General features: G+C 43.4%; 1 protein-coding gene across 2 annotated transcripts in view; it reads right to left on the reverse strand.

Annotated features, from left to right (window-relative positions):
• The window catches only part of LOC140373027 (protein NLRC3-like), a 73,991-nt gene that overhangs the window by 21,332 nt on the left and 32,108 nt on the right, over window positions 1-20,551 (reverse strand). The window contains exons 1-10 of one of the 2 annotated variants that reach the window (XM_072459856.1): window positions 17,642-17,699; window positions 16,356-16,486; window positions 16,127-16,225; window positions 13,100-13,169; window positions 12,791-12,995; window positions 10,918-12,703; window positions 10,674-10,847; window positions 8,429-8,602; window positions 6,381-6,424; window positions 3,405-3,988 (exon numbers count right to left, since the gene is read on the reverse strand). In XM_072459856.1, coding sequence (XP_072315957.1) covers window positions 3,441-3,988; window positions 6,381-6,424; window positions 8,429-8,602; window positions 10,674-10,847; window positions 10,918-12,703; window positions 12,791-12,995; window positions 13,100-13,169; window positions 16,127-16,225; window positions 16,356-16,471 — 3,216 coding nt within the window. In that variant the 5' untranslated portion in view covers window positions 16,472-16,486; window positions 17,642-17,699 and the 3' untranslated portion in view covers window positions 3,405-3,440. Of the gene's footprint in view, window positions 1-3,404; window positions 3,989-6,380; window positions 6,425-8,428; window positions 8,603-10,673; window positions 10,848-10,917; window positions 12,704-12,790; window positions 12,996-13,099; window positions 13,170-16,126; window positions 16,226-16,355; window positions 16,487-17,641; window positions 17,700-20,551 lie in introns of those variants that run through there. The other variant, XM_072459855.1, reaches the window with a different exon arrangement.

Genomic DNA, 20,551 nt, shown 5'->3' on the forward strand with positions numbered 1-20,551 from the left:
TAAGAGTTAAAAGCCCACTCCCACTCTAGGCCACACCTCCGAGGTCAGATAAAAGACCAGACGAGACCGCGCTTCTCTCTTCCCCTCGGCTCTTGATCTGAACATCTGCCATGACACACGGGGTCGTGGACCCCGGGGGCCCCTCTCCCTTTGTCTCCAAACTCTACTTTCAGCAATGGCTGAAGCTACATCTTCATCAAAGAATGCACAAAGTCAACGGACCTTGGATTCTTCGAACTCTTCGAACGCTAAACCTGCACAAGGATCAGCACCAGGGACAGCTCCAAGGACCCAAAGACCTCTGAGGACCCAAAGAGCTCTGAAGAGGCCTTGATCCACATCTGAGCCTTCCTTGGACACGTGAGACCTGAGAGTGGCTGAAACTGGCAGAGTGGCATTAAAGTCAGGTTCCCTTGTGTCATTCTACTAGAATTAGTCAAAACTCAATTCTTAATACCAGCGTTTCTTCTAACTAAGTCGAGCCCAGGCCCAGCCTGTGTAACCAAATGTGTCATTAATTGCTTTTATATCTTTGTTTATTAAACCACACAAAATCTTTTTATTGAGCCTTTGTATTGATCTTTATAGAATTATAATTGTCAGTCGATGAATCGTGTTCTCCCTTTCAGAGAATGAGACTGAGGAGGTATTAATGTTTTACTGAACAAGCTTCAGATGGAGCCCCTTTTAAATCCTAAAATGCTACACGTGTGTCCACAATGTAATGGCTCGTCCCAAAGAATATACATTACATCTTTGTACAAATGTGTGAGGAGGAAATGAGTAAGAACCCTACAATCCAAACAGAGCTCTTCGCTCTCAAAATGCTGGCCTTCTGGTGGTCCCAAGAGTTTCTAAAAGCACAGTAGGAGGTAGAGCCTTCTGGTGGTCCCAAGAGTCTCTAAAAGCACAGTAGGAGGTAGAGCCTTCTGGTGGTCCCAAGAGTCTCTAAAAGCACAGTAGGAGGTAGAGCCTTCTGGTGGTCCCAAGAGTCTCTAAAAGCACAGTAGGAGGTAGAGCCTTCTGGTGGTCCCAAGAGTCTCTAAAAGCTCAGTAGGAGGTAGAGCCTTCTGGTGGTCCCAAGAGTCTCTAAAAGCACAGTAGGAGGTAGAGCCTTCTGGTGGTCCCAAGAGTCTCTAAAAGCAGAGTAGGAGGTAGAGCCTTCTGGTGGTCCCAAGAGTCTCTAAAAGCAGAGTAGGAGGTAGAGCCTTCTGGTGGTCCCAAGAGTCTCTAAAAGCACAGTAGGAGGTAGAGCCTTCTGGTGGTCCCAAGAGTCTCTAAAAGCAGAGTAGGAGGTAGAGCCTTCTGGTGGTCCCAAGAGTCTCTAAAAGCACAGTAGGAGGTAGAGCCCTCTGGTGGTCCCAAGAGTCTCTAAAAGCACAGTAGGAGGTAGAGCCTTCTGGTGGTCCCAAGAGTCTCTAAAAGCACAGTAGGAGGTAGAGCTCTTGTGTTATGGAATCAGCTCCTGTCCATGTTAAAGAGGCGACACAGTCTCTTCATTTAAGTCCAGGCTTAAAACGTTCCTCTTTGAAATGACTTATGGTCAGGCCAGTTAGGAACAGAAATATAAAGCTACAGTTTCAGTTCCGCTGCCCTAGGAGCAACTCTGGGGGAAGTATGGCAGCTTGAGCACTATCCTCTGATAAAGACTACTTATTTTATCAACAATATTTCATATTTAATTTCACTTGGAATCTGCTTATTGCCTTTCCTTCTTCTTCTACCACTTCGACAGCGGGAGTGGGACAGGCACATCGATGACCTGTGGACCCAGATGCTCCTCCCTGAGAAACGGTCTCTGCCTTGCGTGCCTCGTGGTGAGTAGTAGCAGGTGCACTTCATTCATTGTTATAGATCTGTGGGAACAGCGTGTGGTTACGCTCTGGTGCCGCTGTGCATTTCATTTTGTCTGTATATTCTTAACTCTTACTATTCTTTGGTAAGTCATTGGTGGATTGGTGCGCACGCAAGCAATTATACATGGCATGGCATTTTATGCCGTGCATTTCAATTATTTAGGTCAAATTGTTAACTCAACTTTGTACCTTTATCTACTTTATAAAATGCATTGCTCCTGAGGAGCTTGAGTTATATATTATTAGATTTAAATAAATTTGCATGGACGTAACTAATTCATAAATGTAAATCTAAAGCATTCCTTTTTGTGTCTTTTGTTCATCTCAGTCGACCTGTGCGACCTTAAGTGGGGTTCATTCTATCCAGGTTCCCTGGATCTAACTCGGGGTGCTAGTGTTTAATCTGGTGACCTTGGGGGTCCAGTGGGTAAAGTACTTTTCCAATTTTCTTAATTCCTACGGCCACCACACCAGACATTTCCAGACCCAATGTGATGCATTTCCTTAATAATACTAAAGTCAGCGTTCATTCATAAGTACTCTGACTTGACAGAGTTCTAAATGTATTTAGCAGTAGTGACACACAGATTTACACAGATTATCAGGTTGTTCCAGGGCTCTTTTCTTTACTTTTTTACATTGTTTTGGCTGATGTGTCTTTATGGATGTTTAATCCATGGTAACGCTTCAAGATTTAAACTACACAGATTTTCATTGAAACATAATGAGATAATATATCTAAAGGAAGACCAGACTCCACTGATTCATTTTCTGCAGTTTTAAAATGTAAAAAAAACCTTGGAGCAGGTTCTCAGAAAAAGAGACTTTTTCCTCTTCACTTTATGCTGAGTTCCGTTTGTCCTCAGAGGTCAGAACTCGGACCTTGGAGAGAAGTTTTCTCAGAGTTTCTGTTCCAGTGTCAAGTCGGAAAAACAGTGAGCAGTGGATTACAGTTTATGAACATTAACGACTCAAAACAAGTGAAACAAACCACTGAAACAGGAAAGTGCTCAAATCAGATTAAATGTGGGTTCAATTTAGTTCATTTATGAACCCGGACAGTGTTATTACTTTTACAGTTTATAAAGCATTGTCTGGGTGGGAAATTTAGCATTTGTTGACATTTGCAACATTAGCATTAGCATTAGCACAGAGCATTTAAACGTGCAGAGGCTCAACAGAAGGAGTAGCTTCACAGACACCAGGGGGCAGTAGGGAAAAACTAAAAGTAAAATAGTACCATCAATATTTGACCTGTCGAATGTTAAACCTAATCCAAAAGCAAGAGCAGACATGTTGGATCAGACCCGGTTTAGGCCCGGTTCTAATCTCGGGGAGACATGACCATTTTAGGATTCAATTGATGTTCATCACATTTTCTGAAAACAATTTTAAAAGTAAAAAAAACTCTTTACTCACTGCATATTGTGGTTTATTATTCTGTAAAGATAATATTTTATTAAAACAGTGATTTGTTCAAAACAGACACTTGTGTCAGGCTGATGTCGGAAGTTTGTTTTCTTCTGTCAAATCAACTCTAAAATAAATGTCTTTTGTTTGTACAGATGTTTTATTTCACACACATTAGAGCGAGTCTGTCGGAGCGCACAGAGACACTGAGGAGTCATAAGTCCTGAGACTAAACCCAGGGACCAGAGAGTGAGTGAATGTGGTGTTGAAGGTGTGGAGGAGGATCAGTCGCTCAGAGGAGACTGTGTAGAAGGACAGAGAGCCAGCCGGACAGTCCACAAACACTGCTACTGTCCCACGAGAGGAGGACCAGGGCTGAGGGAGGACGGTGTCTTTGTTATTATGAAGAACAGTGAAACCACCTTCAGAACAGTCCAGACTCCAGGACTGATCATTGCCTCCAAACCAACTGTCATTACTGATTCCTTTCCTTCTGATTCCTCTGTAAGACACTGATATATTAACCCTTCCACTCCACTGGACCTCCCAGTAACAGCGACCAGTCAGACCAGTGTCACACAGAAGCTGAGGCCAGTAATCAAATCTGTCCTGATGATGTGGATACAGCTGCTTCTCTCTCACACATGTCACCTTCTTGTTGTTGTCAGACAGTTTGAGTTCTCTGTGAGCTGTGTTTGGATCCAGAGTGAGATCACAGAAATCTGATGGAGAGAAGACACAACACAGCAGCAGTTAGTCCCCTGTGCGTCTCAACATGTGGAGACACACTTTATTAGGATTTCATGATACAACTATTTGACTCTATTTATTCTTCAAATGTACAGGATTTAATTGGTTTATGATTCTCATTTCTATATTTATTAGTTGCACCAATCCAGTGTGTTTCATGTTGAGTATAAGAGTTGAATTGTCAGTAGTTTGTTGGTGCAGTGGACAAAGTCAAGCTCAGTGTGACGTCACTACACACATTGCTTCACTCCTCTGTGCTTCATGACACACACTTTCTCCTTTCAGATGTCTCTGTATGAATCCACAGTCACTTGTGCTTGTGTGTAGACAGTCCTGTGCTGAGTCAAACAGCTGTGTCTGTGTCAGTGGCTTAAAGATGGGCTGCAATGTTATTTGAAATTGTGCTGTTAAGTCCTCGTTGGCCGTTAGTGTCCAAGTCTTAATATATTCAGATACTCTCCTTCACCCGGAAATGTGTCGTCACACCGTGACACTGTCCAGCCAACACTGAGGACATTTACACTGAAGTGGACAGCGAGAGGGAACAAAATACAAGTAAATCCTCGTCAAGTGAGCAGATTTCAACAGATGATGAACCTCATATGTTGAAGAACATGACCTGCCTCATGTATTTGAGTCTGAGCCTCGTCAGACCATGAAAATAGAGCGGATGAGAATGACGATGAGGAGACGAGAATGTGCTGCTGCTCAACGCTGCGGACTCCACATTATACCAGGAAGTTGAATGGACCGGTGTGTGGTATAGTTTTCTGAATAACTTGTCTGGGAAGTCAGTGCGCGTCCTCTGGGAGAGCCCGGTGCAGCGCTGTGCTCAGAGCAGCGCTCACAGCAGCAGCGCTCACAGCAGCGCTCACAGCAGCGCTCACAGCAGTGCTCACAGCAGCGCTCACAGCAGTGCATCCGCGGCGATCCACGGCCGCAGCTGGATGCACTGCTGTGAGCGCTGCTGTGAGCGGGGCTTTCCCAGAGGACGCGCACTGACTTCCCAGACAAGTTATTCAGAAAACGATACCACACACCGGTCCATTCAACTTCCTGGTATATTTATTACAACCTGTGATATGCATAAGGTCAGAACTCTCCCCGTGAACAACATCATGCACACGCATCAATCAGACAGCGCATACGGCGATTACAAAAAGCACTGAAAATATCTTGCAACTTTCTTTTGTTGCATATCCAAGTTGATACTTCGCAAGGTTTTGGAAAGTAGACAGAAATCTACGGGAGACGAGAGATGCAATGCGATCCGTCGCGCTAATAAACAAACGCACGTTTGCGCACTCCCCCGTGCATGCGCACTTTTCACGACCAAAAGGTTTTGGTCGTGAAATGTCGGTAGCATACCAGACTTTCCACATCGCCGCTTACATTCTCTTAGTCCGGGACTAATCGTGTCCAAAAACATCTTCCGTAATCTTCCGTTTTGGCCCCTCAAAGAGCCCGTTTCCCTCTAGATCAGTGCAGTGCTTCACATCTTGTGTTATTGCAAGATTCGTCGTGTAAAACGTAAAATTTCGCTCTGTTTAGCACATTTCAGACGAGAACAATGAGGATGATTTTGCAACCGATCTTAAAGCATTCGGTTACCAAGGCGGTTGCTATAGCGTTTTCTTGGGTTTAGCCGAATGAACTCGAGAATTTTTTTTCTCATTTGTCAAAACTAACCGTCTTCGTTGTGAAAAAATGAAAGCTATATTCCACTTATTAAAAAACATTGCAGCCCATTTTTAAAGGTCCCATAACATGCAAAATCGACTTTTCAGAGCTTTTAACTCCTTTCCTCGAATCTCCAAGACCGCATCATAAGCCCAGGCACGCGTCACCATCCCCCCAAAGTAGACTCGTTGATCTGAAGTTCTATCGTTTGTAACTCACTCGCGCGGCGGGAGCGGCGCACGGCGGAGCTGACAGCTGTGGGGGACACACCGCTCTCTCTGAGACTACGTCACAGGTTGGGCGGGGGAGCCAGATCGCTCTTCACAAGGGTGGGGGCCAATATCAAACCAAGCCGTTTGCATTTCCGGGTTGGTGAGGGGGTCCAAGGTCTGGGTGATATTTCTTAACTATTATGTTAAGGGTGTTGCACAACACTTATTATTATCAATGATACACTTAGGATAGACTACGAAACGTGAGAAAAAGCATGTTATGGCACCTTTAATAACTCTGTGTTCAGTGATGGACACAGTCTGAGGCCACGCCCACAGAAGAGAGAGCCAATGAGAAAACAACAGTAAAGTCTGTTCAATCATAAGAATCATGTGGAGTATTAAAGTGCTGTTTGTGTCAGAAATAAGATCATAAAACTAACCAGTGTGAAATGACTTAAGTCAGACTTACATCTCATGATGGGATTGATCCATCGTTCTCCTTTGGGCCTCAGTCTGAAAGAAACACACACATCAGTGTTTTTCACAGAGGATTTTCACTTCATGTGAGATTAAAGGTTTGTTCTGTAGAAGCTGACAGAGGTTCTCAACCTGTGGTACACGCCCTTCAATGTTTATGGATCATTTAGATCTGTAAGTGTGGGTTTTATGTTTTAGTCTGGAGAAATGTCCCTGTTTAAAACAAAGTCTATAAAATAATCTGTAACTCAGGTTTAACGGAATAAAAAAAACAACTAAATATTTAGTCTGTTTTTATTACAGTGACCCACAGGGCCAACAGTGACTCAAGGGGCCCACAATGACCCACAGGGCCACAATGACCCACAGGGCCAACAGTGACTCAAGGGGCCCACAATGACCCACAGGGCCACAATGACCCACAGGGCCAACAGTGACTCAAGGGGCCCAAAATGACCCGCATGGCCAAAATGACCCACAGGGCCAACAGTGACTCAAGGGGCCCACAATGACCCACAGGGCCAAAAGTGACTCAAGGGGCCCACAATGACCCACTGGACCCCAAGTGACCCACAGTGACCCACGGAACCCACAATGACACAGTGACCCACGGGGCCCACAGTGACTCACGGGACCCACAGGGCCCACAGTGACCCACAGAACCCACAGTGACCCACGGGGCCCACAGTGACTCACGGGACCCACAGTGACCCACTTGACCCACAGTAGCCCACGGGACCCACAGTGACCCATGGGACCCACGGGGACCACAGTGGTCCACGGAACCCACAGTGACCCACGGGACCCACAGGGCCCACGGTGACCCACAGGACCCATGGTGACCCACAGTGACCCAGCGACCCATAGTGACCCAAGGGGCCCACGGGACCCACAGTGATCTACAGGGCACACAGTGACCCACGGGGACCATAGTGACCCACAGAGACCAGGGGGCCACAGTGACCCACAGAGGCCCAAGGGTCCACGGTGACCCACAGTGACCCACAGGGCACACAGTGACCCACGGGGACCATAGTGACCCACAGAGACCCAAGGGTCCACAGTGACCCACCTGACCCACAATGACCCTCGGGGCTCACAGTGACTATGGCAATTGGTTTTTAACAAAAAAAACAAATGGTAAACTTAATGAGTAACTTTGAAATAACATGAAACCAACGTTAAACCAACATTTGCTCCAGTAGACAGACCTAACACTGGTCCATACCATAGTGAACACACTGTTACCTGATATTAAAGGTCCCATAACATGCAAAATCGACTTTTCAGAGCTTTTAACCTTCTTACATTGCTATTTGTGCTTCATATATGTACCCAGAAAGTTTTTTTGATTGATTCCCGCAGTGTTTAGCTATATTACAGACTATCTCCTTTCCTCCAATCTCCAAACTGACGGGGGGTAGACACAAGACCGCGTCATAACCACAGGCACGCGTCACCATCCCCCCTCCCCCCGCATATATAATATATATATATATATATATATATATATATATATATATATATATATATATATATATATATATATATATATATATATATATATATATATATCTATAGATCTATAGATCTATAGATCTATAGATATATCTGTTCTGCGCACGCTGTAGAATAAACACCAGATTTGTTTAGTCTCAAAGTAATGTTGATCTGAAGTTCTATCGTTTCTCACTCAGTCGCGCGGAGCTGACAGCTGTGGGGGACACACTACATCACGGGTGGGCGGGGCACACACGCGCTCTGAAACTACGTCACGGGTTGGGCGAGGGAGCCAGATTGCTCTTTGCAAGGGTGGGGGCGAATATCAAACCAAGCCGTTTGCATTTCCAGGTTGGTGAGGGGGTCCAAGGTCAGGGTGATATTTCTTGACTATTATGTTAAGGGTGTTGCACAACCCTTATTATTATCAATTATATACTTAGAATAGACTACAAACATGAAAAAAAGCATGTTATGGCACCTTTAACCTGTAAATAGCACTCTTAGGTGTTACAAATCTCAGTGAGGACAGGTCCATACCTGAGAGTGTCCAGTGTGCAGTGGGGGTCCTCCTGTAGAGCAGACAGGAGCTTTACTCCTTTGTCTCCTGGATGGTTGTAGCTTAGGTCTAGTTCTCTCAGATGGGAGGGGTTGGACCTCAGAGCTGAGGCCAGAGAAACACAGCCTTCCTCTGAGACCAGACAACCTGAAAGTCTGAGGACACATATTAACAAACCCTCCAGCTCAGCTGCCGTTAGAACTCATTTCCACATCCAAGTGTAATGAGTTTGCATTATTCTTTAATGACAAAGTTCAGGGCATTAAAAATGCTATAAATCCCACAATGCAAAAAATTACCCTAAAACCAACAAGACACTTAGAGCTAACTCACTTTGCACCAGTAACTGACAAAACTGTCCATGAGATCATCACCAGTCTGAGTTCATCTACATGCTGCCTTGATGTGTTACCCACCAAATTTCTAAAGTCTGTGCTGAACAGTTTGTTAGCGCCACTCACTCACATAGTTAACATGTCGCTTCAATCTGGAACATTCCCAATGTCTTTGAAAACTGCGGTCATAAAGCCTCTCCTAAAGAAGAGCAGTCTTGATGCCGCAGTACTGAGTCATTACCGGCCCATCTCTAATCTGCCATTTTGGGGCAAAGTCCTTGAAAAGGTTGTTTACCAACAGCTCACAGATTTCCTCTTAATTAACAACTCATTTGATGTTTTTCAGTCAGGTTTTAGACCTCATCACAGCACTGAGACTGCTCTTGTCAAGGTGACAAATGACATCCGCCTGAACACTGACACGGGCAAAGCCTCAGTCTTAATTCTGTTAGATCTGAGTGCTGCTTTTGACACTGTCGATCATGGGATCCTCTTACAGAGACTAGAGGACTGGGTGGGCATCACTGGCACTGCCCTAAACTGGTTAAGGTCCTATCTGGAAGACAGGAAGTACTTTGTTGAAATTGGTAGCTGTGTCTCAGACCACATGACCCTGACCTGTGGAGTGCCCCAAGGGTCAGTCCTGGGTCCCCTTCTGTTCAACCTCTACATGCTGCCGTTGGGTCAGTTGATACGCAGTGAAAATGTGTCCTATCACAATTATGCAGACGACACTCAGATCTATGTTTCACTGTCGGCAGGTGACTATGGACCAGTAGATTCACTCTGTCACTGCATCCAACAGATCAGTTTGTGGATGCAAAACAACTTTCTCCAGCTGAACTCAGACAAGACTGAAATAATCGTTTTTGGCCCACAGAAACAAAGAGAAAGTGTTAGCGGTCACCTCCAGAGTCTCGCTCTAAAACCTACAAACCAAATTAGAAATCTGGGGGTAATAATGGACTCAGACTTGAACTTTAATAGCCACGTCAAATCAATAACATCAGCAGCTTTTTACCATCTAAAAAACATTGCCAAAATCAAAAATATAGTGTCAAAACCAGATTTAGAGAGACTTATCCACGCGTTTGTCTCCAGTAGATTAGACTACTGTAACGGCCTGCTCACTGGCCTCTCCAAACGAGCTGTAAAACAGCTGCAGTACATCCAGAACGCTGCTGCTCGGGTCCTGACCAGAACCAGGAAGTATGATCACATTAGTCCTGTTCTCAGGTCTCTGCACTGGCTCCCTGTGGCTCAGAGAATAGACTTTAAAGCAGCTCTGCTTGTGTACAAGTCTCTTCATGGCCTAGCACCAAAGTACATCTTGGATATGTTAGTGCCATATGAACCATCTCGGACTCTGAGGACCTCAGGGACCGGCCTCCTGCTGGTGCCCAGAGTCAGGACAAAACATGGGGAATCTGCGTTTCAGTTTTATGCAGCTAAAATCTGGAACAGTCTTCCTGAAGATGTGAGACAGGCTTCTACTCTGACAATGTTCAAATCTAAGCTAAAAACAGTTTTGTTTAGCTGCGCATATGACTGAAAGGATTTTTTCTTTGCACTCTTCTCTTTTGTTTGTGATTTTATTAGTTTAGAAAATCAGTTGGATTGATAATTTTTAATTTAGTTAATTTTATTGTATTTCTGTAATTTCTTTGTGATTTGAATGCATTTTTCCTGCTGTGAAGCACTTTGAATTGCCTTGTGTATGAAATGTGCTCTACAAATAAACTTGCCTTGCCTATTCTAATCAGTCAAGGACATTTAATCCAAATTACGCAAATAACAAGTCCTCTATCTTTATTTCACTTTATGTTGTTATTTTCCAATATAACCACCAACAAGTTATGTAATAATAGTGAATAATATTAATCTCTCTGACCTGAGCTGTTCCAGTTTACAGTGAGGACTCTTCAGTCCAGCAGATAACATCTTCAGCCCTGAGTCCTTCAAGGCATTGTGACTGAGGTCCAGGACTCTCAGACTAGAGGACTGGGAGCTGAGGACTGAGGACAGAGCTTCCCAGCTTCTCTCTGACAGGTCACAGCTGCTCAGTCTGGAGAGAGACAACATTGTTTATGTAGAAGTTGAATCCAGCCATTTTCTGTTAAACAAAGGTTACTCACAGAGCTTTGTTGGAGGCTTTGACCACTGGCAGCAGCCTCAGGAGAGCTTCCTCTGAAGAAGAGTATTTTTTCAGCTCAAATTGGTCCAGATCTTCTTCTGATGATAGTAAGATGAAGGCCAAAGCTGACCACTGAGCAGGAGACAGTCCACCTTCAGACAGACGTCCTGAACTCAGGTACTGTTGGATCTGCTCCACCAGAGAACGCTCATTCAGTTCATTCAGACAGTGGAGCAGGTTGATGCTCCTCTCTGCAGACACATCCTCATTCAGCTTCTTCTTGATGTATTTAGCTGTTTTCTGATTGGTATCGGAGCTACTTTTTGTCTGTGTCACCAGACCTTGTAGAAGGACCTGATTGGCAGACAGTGAAAGACCCAATAGGAAGCGAAGGAGCAAGTCCAGGTGTCCATTTGGACTCTTTAAGGCCTGGTCCACAGCTGTCTGGTGAAGGTGCCTTAGTTTTCTTTTCACACTGAATATTGTCGACTTCTGTGTTTTCTCTGAGAGCAGGTTGATCCCAGTGTTGATGAAGGTCAGATGGACGTGAAGAGCTGCCAGAAACTCCTGCACACTCAGATGGATGAAGCAGTAGACCTTGTCCTGGTACAGGCCTGGCTCCTCTCTAAAGACCTGTGTGAACACTCCGGAGTACACTGAGGCCTCTGCAGCGTCCAGCCCACACTCGCTAAGGTCACTCTTGTAGAAGATCAGATTTCCTTTCTGCAGCTGCTCAAAGGCCAGTTTTCCCAGAGACTTCACCATCTTCTTGGTCTTTGGACTCCAGTGTGGGTCTGTCTCAGCTCCTTCTTCATACTTGATGTTCTTGACGTTGGCCTGAACCACCAGGAAGTGGATGTACATCTGAGTCAGGGTCTTGGGCAGCTCTCCTCTCTCTCTGCTTTTCAACACATGCTCCAGGACTGTGGCAGTGATCCAGCAGAAGACTGGCATGTGGCACATGATGTGGAGGCTTCTGGACGTCTTGATGTGGGACATGATTGTGTCAGCCTGGTCTCTGAACCGCTTCCTGAAGTACAGCTCCTTCTGTGGGTCAGTGAACCCTCTGACCTCTGTCACCATGGAGACGCACTCAGGAGGGATCTGATTGGCCGCCGCAGGTCGTGCGGTTATCCAGAGGCGAGCAGAGGGAAGCAGGCTCCCCCTGATGAGGTTTACCAGCAGCACGTCTACTGAGACAGACTCTGAGGGGTCAGTCAGGGCCTTGGTTTTGGTGAAGTCCAGAGGAAGTCTGCACTCGTCCAGACCGTCAAAGATGAAGAGCACCTGGAGGTCTTCAAAGCTGCAGAGTTCTGCTTGTGTTTGACTAAAGAAGTGATGAACAAGTGTCACCAAGCTGAAGCTTCTCTCCTTCAGCACATTGAGTGCTCTGAAAGTGAACGGGAACAGCAGCTGTATGTCCTGGTTGGCTTTGCCTTCAGCCCAGTCCAGACTGAACTTCTGAGTGAGCACTGTTTTCCCGATGCCAGCCACGCCCTTTGTCAGCACTGTTCTGATTGGTCCTTTTGTGTCAGCTGGGCCTTTAAAGAGGTCTTCACATGTGATGGCTGTCTCTGCTGGGTCTGGTTTCCTGGAGGCTGTTTCCATGTGTCTGACTTCATGTTCCTGGTTGACCTCTGAAGACCCTCCCTCTGTGATGTAGAGCTCTGTGTAGATCTGCTTCAGAAGGGTGGGGTTTCCTGCTTTAGCGATGCCCTCAAACACACACTCAAACTTCTGCTGCAGGTCACACTTCAGTTTACGCCCACAAACTCCAGAATAAGTCCCTGAATAAAGACAACAGACACAGCCCTGAGTCTCAGAGAATATAAAATGACTGTGAGCACCTTGTTCAATGTGTTAAATGGTCCTACTTCTCCACAGACGTTCAGCCAGCTCCTTCTGCTTCATCCTTCTCAGGAAGTTCAGTGTGATCTTCAGAACAGCCTCACTGCTGCTCCTCTGCTCTTCATCCTCGTCCTTCAGAGGCTCTAAGCATTCTGGGTAATCTGTAGTCAGAACCTTGTGGAGCTTCTTCAGCTCCTTCTGGACAAAAGTGAAGATGTCCTTCTCCAGAAGCTGAACAGACACATTATAAACAACACAAATGCAGTCAGAGTCAGGTCTGTGTGAAACAAGTTCTCATTCATCTGAACATTTACAAACTTTAGTATTTGACAGACCTTAAATACGGAGTCCAGCTGTGTCTGATGGTGCTGACCACTAGAGACCTCTGGACCCGGCTGCTCCACTCTGTCAAAGAGACTAAATTAACATTTATTCTTGCGTCAGTGCTATTGTAGAAACAGATTCAGTTGTAGTCATCTGGACACTGTTTTTAGAAAAGCAAGACATTTTGACTTCCATCCAAGAGTCATTCTCAATCTAAGGATTTGGTCCGAGAACTTAAATATTTAGCCTACTCTGAATAAGCCCCTCCCACTAGTCAAAACATCCTGATAATAGTCTTAACTGTTTACAGTTTCACCTTAACCTACTCATATTTGCTTACCCTAACTGCCCTGTACTGGCCAAAGAAATCCTATTGTTAGCTTTTGCGGCTCCTCAATACTGATGAGTACTTGATTCGCACCAGAATGACCATGGCTGATGCCGCCCCATGGCTTCAAAATACTACTATACACTACCGGTAGATTGATACATAAAGCTGTACAAAATGTAAACAAATAGAAAAACAGGACAGACTATTCTCAGGAGGCTCCGCCCAGTGGTCAGGGCCTACTCAGGTTAGGATAAATACTTGAGTTCTCAGACCAAATTTGTATCTTTAAGAATGACTCTTGGAGGAGAGTCAAAATGTCTTGTTTTTCTAAAACCGTGTCCAGATGGTACAACTGAAACTTTTCTACAATGGAACACTCCTGGGCCGCCTGGTCAAACTTTTAGAAAACATGGGATGTCATATCACTTTTATGTGGACGACTCCCAGTCTATCTGCCAGTAAAAAATAGTTCCCTGGCGCCCGTCCTGAACTGTCTGGATGATGTCAAGGCTTGGCTGGCTGTGGAAAATGGAAATTGTGGTTTTTCAGCCTAACAAAGCAGTTGATTTTAATTTAGAATTGGGGTCTCACCAACCCTACATCACGTTTGCAGCCACCAACCTTGGCGTCATCATTGATGGAGATTTTAAGCTTGACAAGCAGATCAATGTGGTGGTTAAATCTATTTTTTTCACCTTCGGCTTTTATCTAGACTCAAATGGGTTTTATCTTTTAGTGACCTGGAGCGGGTGATCCATGCTTTTATCTCTACACGTCTTGACTTCTGTAATGCACTGTACACTGGGATCAGCCAAGCTAACACGCGAACAAGCTAACAAGCTAACCTGTCACGCTTACAGTTAGTGCAGCACGACTTGTAACGGGCCCACATCGTAGAGAACATATTACACCTCAATCATTTTAGAGTTGATTTTAAAATGTTATTGTTTGTTTTTAAAGTGCTTCATGGCCTGGCCCCCGCGTACATTTCAGACCTCAGTGTCCCCTACACTCCTGCGCTCGCTGAGGTCTGAGGACCAGTTCCAACTTCTTCAACAACGAGACTAAAAAGCCGAGGCGAACGAGCCTTTTCTGTTGTTGGCCCCAAACTTTGGAACGCTCTTCCTCCCACTCTTCCTCCTTCAGTTGATGCTTTTAAATCTTGTTTAAAAACGCACTTTTATTCACTGGCATTTGACCCGGCATGAGAATTGTGTGGTCCTCCAACCGTCTTTTATTATTTTTTAATATTTCATATTGTTGTTAATTTATTTTTATTTTGTTTGTACGTTTTTATGTAGTTTTATTTTAATTTTTTAACATATTTTGCTTGTGTTTATTTTGTACTCGGTGCAGCACTTTGGAGACTTTGTGATTGGACAAATGAGGGATGTTGATGTCCCATAGACCGGTCACTCCTGAAGGACCCACAGCTGGGGAATTCTGCAGAAGATTCTGGTTTGTGCTCGAGTCTGGTGAATTTAAAAAACAATGAAAATGTTTTTGGGATTAAAAACACTGATTTAGAAGACAATTTAGATGAATCACACATTTTCTCTCTAAACTGAAATAGTTGAAGTAAACACTAGAAAAGCCAGAGAAACTGAGCAGCGCCAACATCCCCAGAACGCTGATGGTGAACTTCTACAACTGTGCCATCAGTTCTGATCTGACCTATGGATTTTTAGTTTGGTTCTCCAACGTGTGGTAAAAACAGCTTGGACTTCTCTCCCAGAGATCAGTCCCATCTACACCAGCCGCTGTCTGAAGAGAGAGCACAACCTCCTGCATGAGCCACACCACCAGCTCTACACCTGCTCCACCTGCTGCCCTCAGGGAGAAGGTACAGGTCCAAACATACCAGAAGCACCAGACTGAGCAAGAGCCTGTATCCTCCTGCTGTGAGGCTGCTGAACAGTGGCCCCTCCCCTCTCTGGACAAGAACCACACCCACCAACACAATAACAATCATGAACCTCCACATGTCTGACTGTATGTCCTTGAAATATTCAACAGAATTACTCAAACTGTATTTTATTTAACACTACAGACATTAAATCATGTATTTGTCAGTTTGCTATTTGAACAGAAAAGCAACAACAGCATTGCCCAGTCTGCACCTAAAGATGTTTTATTATATAATTAAATCAATGTCATAGATTTCTCTGGAACAATGTGACTTCAAAGATCTTTTCTCAAAATGCTTTCTCCCACAGAGACATAAAGATCAGCCTAAAGTAGCACCTACACACACCAAACGTTACAAACTTGGACTTAACATGATTTTGACTAATCGTACACAAGGATTTTTTCATATCTAATAAAAAGCTGATATTTTTTGAAAGTTTTGACTCAAAGAAATGAAGCAAAATTTGAATTTTTACACCACGTTTTCAGAAAGATCCAGTAGATCAGAAATCCAAAAACACGTCTGCTTAAAAAAAATAATAATCTGACATGTCAACAAAATGAAGCAAGAAATTTGGTTCTGACCATTTTCCCAGAAACTGATCAAACTGATTCAAACTGATATCTGTAAAGTCTTTTTTTCTGTCCTCTTCACCTGCAGCGTCTCTTAACTCACATTTACTCAAAAGAGGTGATTATGTGGTAGTTGCAGCTCACTTCCAGATCCTTATCATATCAAGCAGTGCTTTAATACCTATGATGTAATTATTATATCCCATAACACACAGATGTGACTCACGGCTCTGTCCTGAAGGTTATTGGTTCAAACATAGACCTGTGACTCCTGAGGGACTCACAGCTGGGACCAGGTTCAGACCGAGGATGTTTCTGGTGGATCCTGGTAAAGAAAAACACAGATCAAATGGAAAAGATTAAAAGCATTTGACTTTGACTTAACTCCAGTTACTCCTAAAACAGTCCTATAAACACACATCAATAATCAGATCTAATGATTGTGTCTGACTTACTGTGGATCATGTTTGTTTTTAAAGTCAATGATTCGTCCAATGGAGCGTTCACTTGTCACTTCTCCCCTGCTGGTGGTGGGAGGTACTGCGTCCTCTCTGTGCTCTCTCTGATCCATGCTCAGTCCAGAGTCCTACACAATGACATCACACTGTTTAACCCCGCCCACTCATCACATGGTTTATTTATTTATCCATAATATTCAATATGAAATGGCACATTACAAATACAAACAACAAACATATAAGTCTAAAATAAGTGTGTACATGTCTGTTGTTCTGGTTGTACATGTGTGCTGATCTGTCACATCAAACTAAAGGACAAACAAATGAACAGGTTGTTTACTTGTCCTTATATTGAAATAAACACAGACTACATGAGCCATCAGCCTGTTCTGTGCAGTCTGCACTTTAGTCAAGTGTTTCATCTCATGGAGCCTCAAGAAAACACATTCACATCAAACTGTAACATATGAGATTCAAACTGAACTAAAACCAGTCACAAATTCAGTGGGAACCAAAAGGACCAAAACAGGACCATTTATTTGGGTTTAGAGGAAGTGACAGCAGCAAAGTCCTACACTGCCCCCTACAGACACAAGTCAAGTTCTACAGGGAAATGATAAACAACAACAAGTGATATTAGACAATTATGAGTGAGGCAAAATCTACAAATAGGTCAATAATCTAAACAGAACTATGACTAACAAATGTAAAGTTACGTAATAAATACATTCAGCACTCATTATAAATGATTAAAGAAGTTTTAATTAAACTAATGATATAACAAGGCCTAAAACCAGGAAATAAACCAAGGCCTAAACTAGATCTGTACCAAACCAGGTCTAATTCAGGACTAAACCAGGACTAAACCAGGACTAAACCAGGTCTAAACCAGGACTAAACCAGGACTAATTCAGGACTAAACCAGGACTAAACCAGGTCTAAACCAGGACTAAACCAGGACTAAACCAGAACTAAACCAGGTATGATCCAGGACTAAACCAGGACTAAACCAGGACTAAACCAGGTCTAAACCAGGTCTAAACCAGGACTAAACCAGGACTAAACCAGGACTAAACCAGGTCTAATTCAGGACTAAACCAGGACTAAACCAGGTCTAAACCAGGACTAAACCAGGACTAAACCAGAACTAAACCAGGTATGATCCAGGACTAAACCAGGTCTAAACCAGGACTAAACCAGGACTAAACCAGGACTAAACCAGGACTAAACCAGGTATAATCCAGGACTAAAGCCAGTGTTGAATCTAATCAAAGTAGTCAAACCTGAGCGGATCCAAAGAGTCCAAAGTGTCCCAGAGAAAAGTGTGCGGCTGGAGGAAGAAACCTGTTTGTGTGTTCTTCCTGGAGTGACTCAGAGCCGCTCCTCTATTGGCTGTGGTCCAGGTGGGCGGGGCTTCACACAGGTGAGTGACAGGAGGTTACTGCTGAGGACACAAATATGGCAGGACCTGAAGGCTTTATTAGACAGGTGAAATGGGGAAGAGAGAGGAGGGAGGACAAGCAGCAAATTTTCGTAGCCGGGATTCAAACTCACAACACTTTGCTGCATATGTGCTGCCGCCTAAACCTCTCCAGAGTATTTATTTTCACTTTTCACTTTTGACTCGTGGCTGAAAACACGTGAAGACTCATATTTTAGAACATTTTCACATCAGTTCATGGTTTAGTTTCTTTGGTGTTGCTCTGAAAGCTTCTCCAAACTGAAGAAAGGTTGAAGAAAGAGCAAAAGTCTCCATAGTTGTGGTTTCCTCCTCTGTCTCTCCTCCTCCTCGTACGTCAGTTATTGAGACACATTTTCAGATGAGAGTTGATCCTATCGTTTGGACGCTCTGACTCTCCAGTTTGCTCTCAGCTGGTGCAGCCCTCCTCCGCCCCATCAGCACCTCTCCAGAGCTCATCTTCTCATATTTGGACCTTCTCTTCCTTCACCAGTGTCTAGAGCTACTGCAGATTGTGGCCTGTTTATTATTCTGCAAACAACAGATTTGATTGACAGACAGAGAGCCAGCAGGACAGTCCACAAACGTGTTGATGGATTTGCTTTTCTGACATTTTGAAGACGCTGTCACGTTTAAATATATAGAGTGGTTTTAGAACATCCAGAGCTCTTCAGTCCCAGATTCTTTAGTGTAAAGTGTGAAACAAACACAAAGTGAACTAAACCAGTGAGAACACAAAACAAGGAGCAAAGATCTCATCATTACTGGATTAGAAACAAAACATCACAGCTTTGCAAGAGCCGCAGCTGGAGTCGATGAAGGTGAAGCTCCTCCTGAGGAATTACAGACACTTCAACAACAGATTTAGATATTTCTGAACAGTATAAACATAAATGTGTAAATGCACAACATCTCCAGTTACATACTGTCCCAAGCAAGGATCGTAGAATGAAACCATCCATTGTGATTCAGCTGGAGTCAAAGAAGCAAAAGATTGACCTACTGCGACAATCTAGAGAACTAAAGGCACAAGAGTCGACATGAATCAACATTTAACCAAGAAAAATACAGAAGTGGCTAAATGTGGACGCTTTCTCAGGAAACAAGACAAAAGACAAGCGACCTGGACAAGGAATGTGAAAGTTTACATCTGACACAACAAAGAACTGGACAGAGACACTGAGGACAGAGACACAGAGGACAGAGACACAGAGGACAGAGACACTGAGGACAGAGACACAGAGGACAGAGACACAGAGGACAGAGACACAGGGGACAGTGACACTGAGGACAGAGACACTGAGGGCAGAGACACTGAAGACAGTGACACTGAGGACAGAAACACTGAGGACAGAGACACTGAGGACAGAGAAACTGAGGACAGAGACACCGAGGACAGAGACACAGAGGACAGAGACACCGAGGACAGTGACACCGAAGACAGAAACACAGAGGACAGAGACACAGAGGACAGAGACATCTTAGCTTAGCTTAGCTCCGTTCGGCTCCAGTGGAAAACTCAGCGGCAAAAGTGACAATAAGAAGTGGATTTATTCGGGTGGGACTGTGTATGACCTCACTGAAGGCCCAAGCCCCAGACCCACGGCCCGCCACTGGTATGCATGTATATGTATGTATGTATGTGTATGTATGTATGTATGTATGTATGTATGTATGTATGTGTATGTATATGTATGTATGTATATGTAAGTATGTATGCATGTATGTATGCATATATATGTATGAATGCATGTATATGTATGTATGTGTATGTATGTATGTATATGTATGTATGTATGTATGTATGTATGTATGTATGTGTATGTATATGTATGTATGCATGTATATGTATGTATGTATATGTATTAATGTATGCATATATATGTATGTATGCATGTATATGTATGTATGTATGTGTATGTATATGTATGTTTGCATGTATATGTATGTATATATATATATGTATGTATGTATGCATGTATATATGTATGTATGTATGCATGTATATATATGTATGTATATGTAATTATGTATGCATGTATATGTATGTATGTATGCATGTATATGTATGTATGTGTATGTATATGTATGTTTGCATGTATATGTATGTATGCAAGTATATGTAGGTATGCATGCGTATGTATGTATGTATGTATGTATGTATGTATATGTGTGTATGTATGTATACGTATGTATGCATGTATATATATGTATGTGTATGTATATGTATGTTTGCATGTGTATGTATGTATGTATGTATGCATGTATATGTATGTATGTATGCATGTATATGTATGTATGTATGTATGTATGTATGTATATGTATATATGCAAGTATATGTATGTATGCATGTATATGTATGTATGCATGTATATGTATGTAGGTATGTATGCATATATATGTATGTATGCATGTATATGTATGTATGTGTATGTATGTATGCATATATATGTATGTATACATGTATATGTATGTATGTGTATGTATATGTATGTTTGCATGTATATGTATGTATGCATGTATATGTAGGTATGCATGCGTATGTATTGTTACGGCAGTTTCCTGTAAACAATGATCAAGTAAAGAGTAACCAGGCAATAACTTGAAGCAGAAACAGAGTCTCGGTCTCTCTCAAAAGGTGGAAGTTTATTCACGTGCACAGTGGATAAACACCCTCACTTTCCCTAAGACAAGTTCGTTCTGTCCCTACCTAACTTTACAAGTTACAAAGTA

Source organism: Eucyclogobius newberryi, unplaced genomic scaffold (genome assembly GCF_026437365.1).
Source record: "Eucyclogobius newberryi isolate DKJ021-1_F unplaced genomic scaffold, fEucNew1.0.hap1 SCAF_283, whole genome shotgun sequence".
Classification (NCBI taxonomy): Eukaryota; Metazoa; Chordata; class Actinopteri; order Gobiiformes; family Gobiidae; genus Eucyclogobius; species Eucyclogobius newberryi.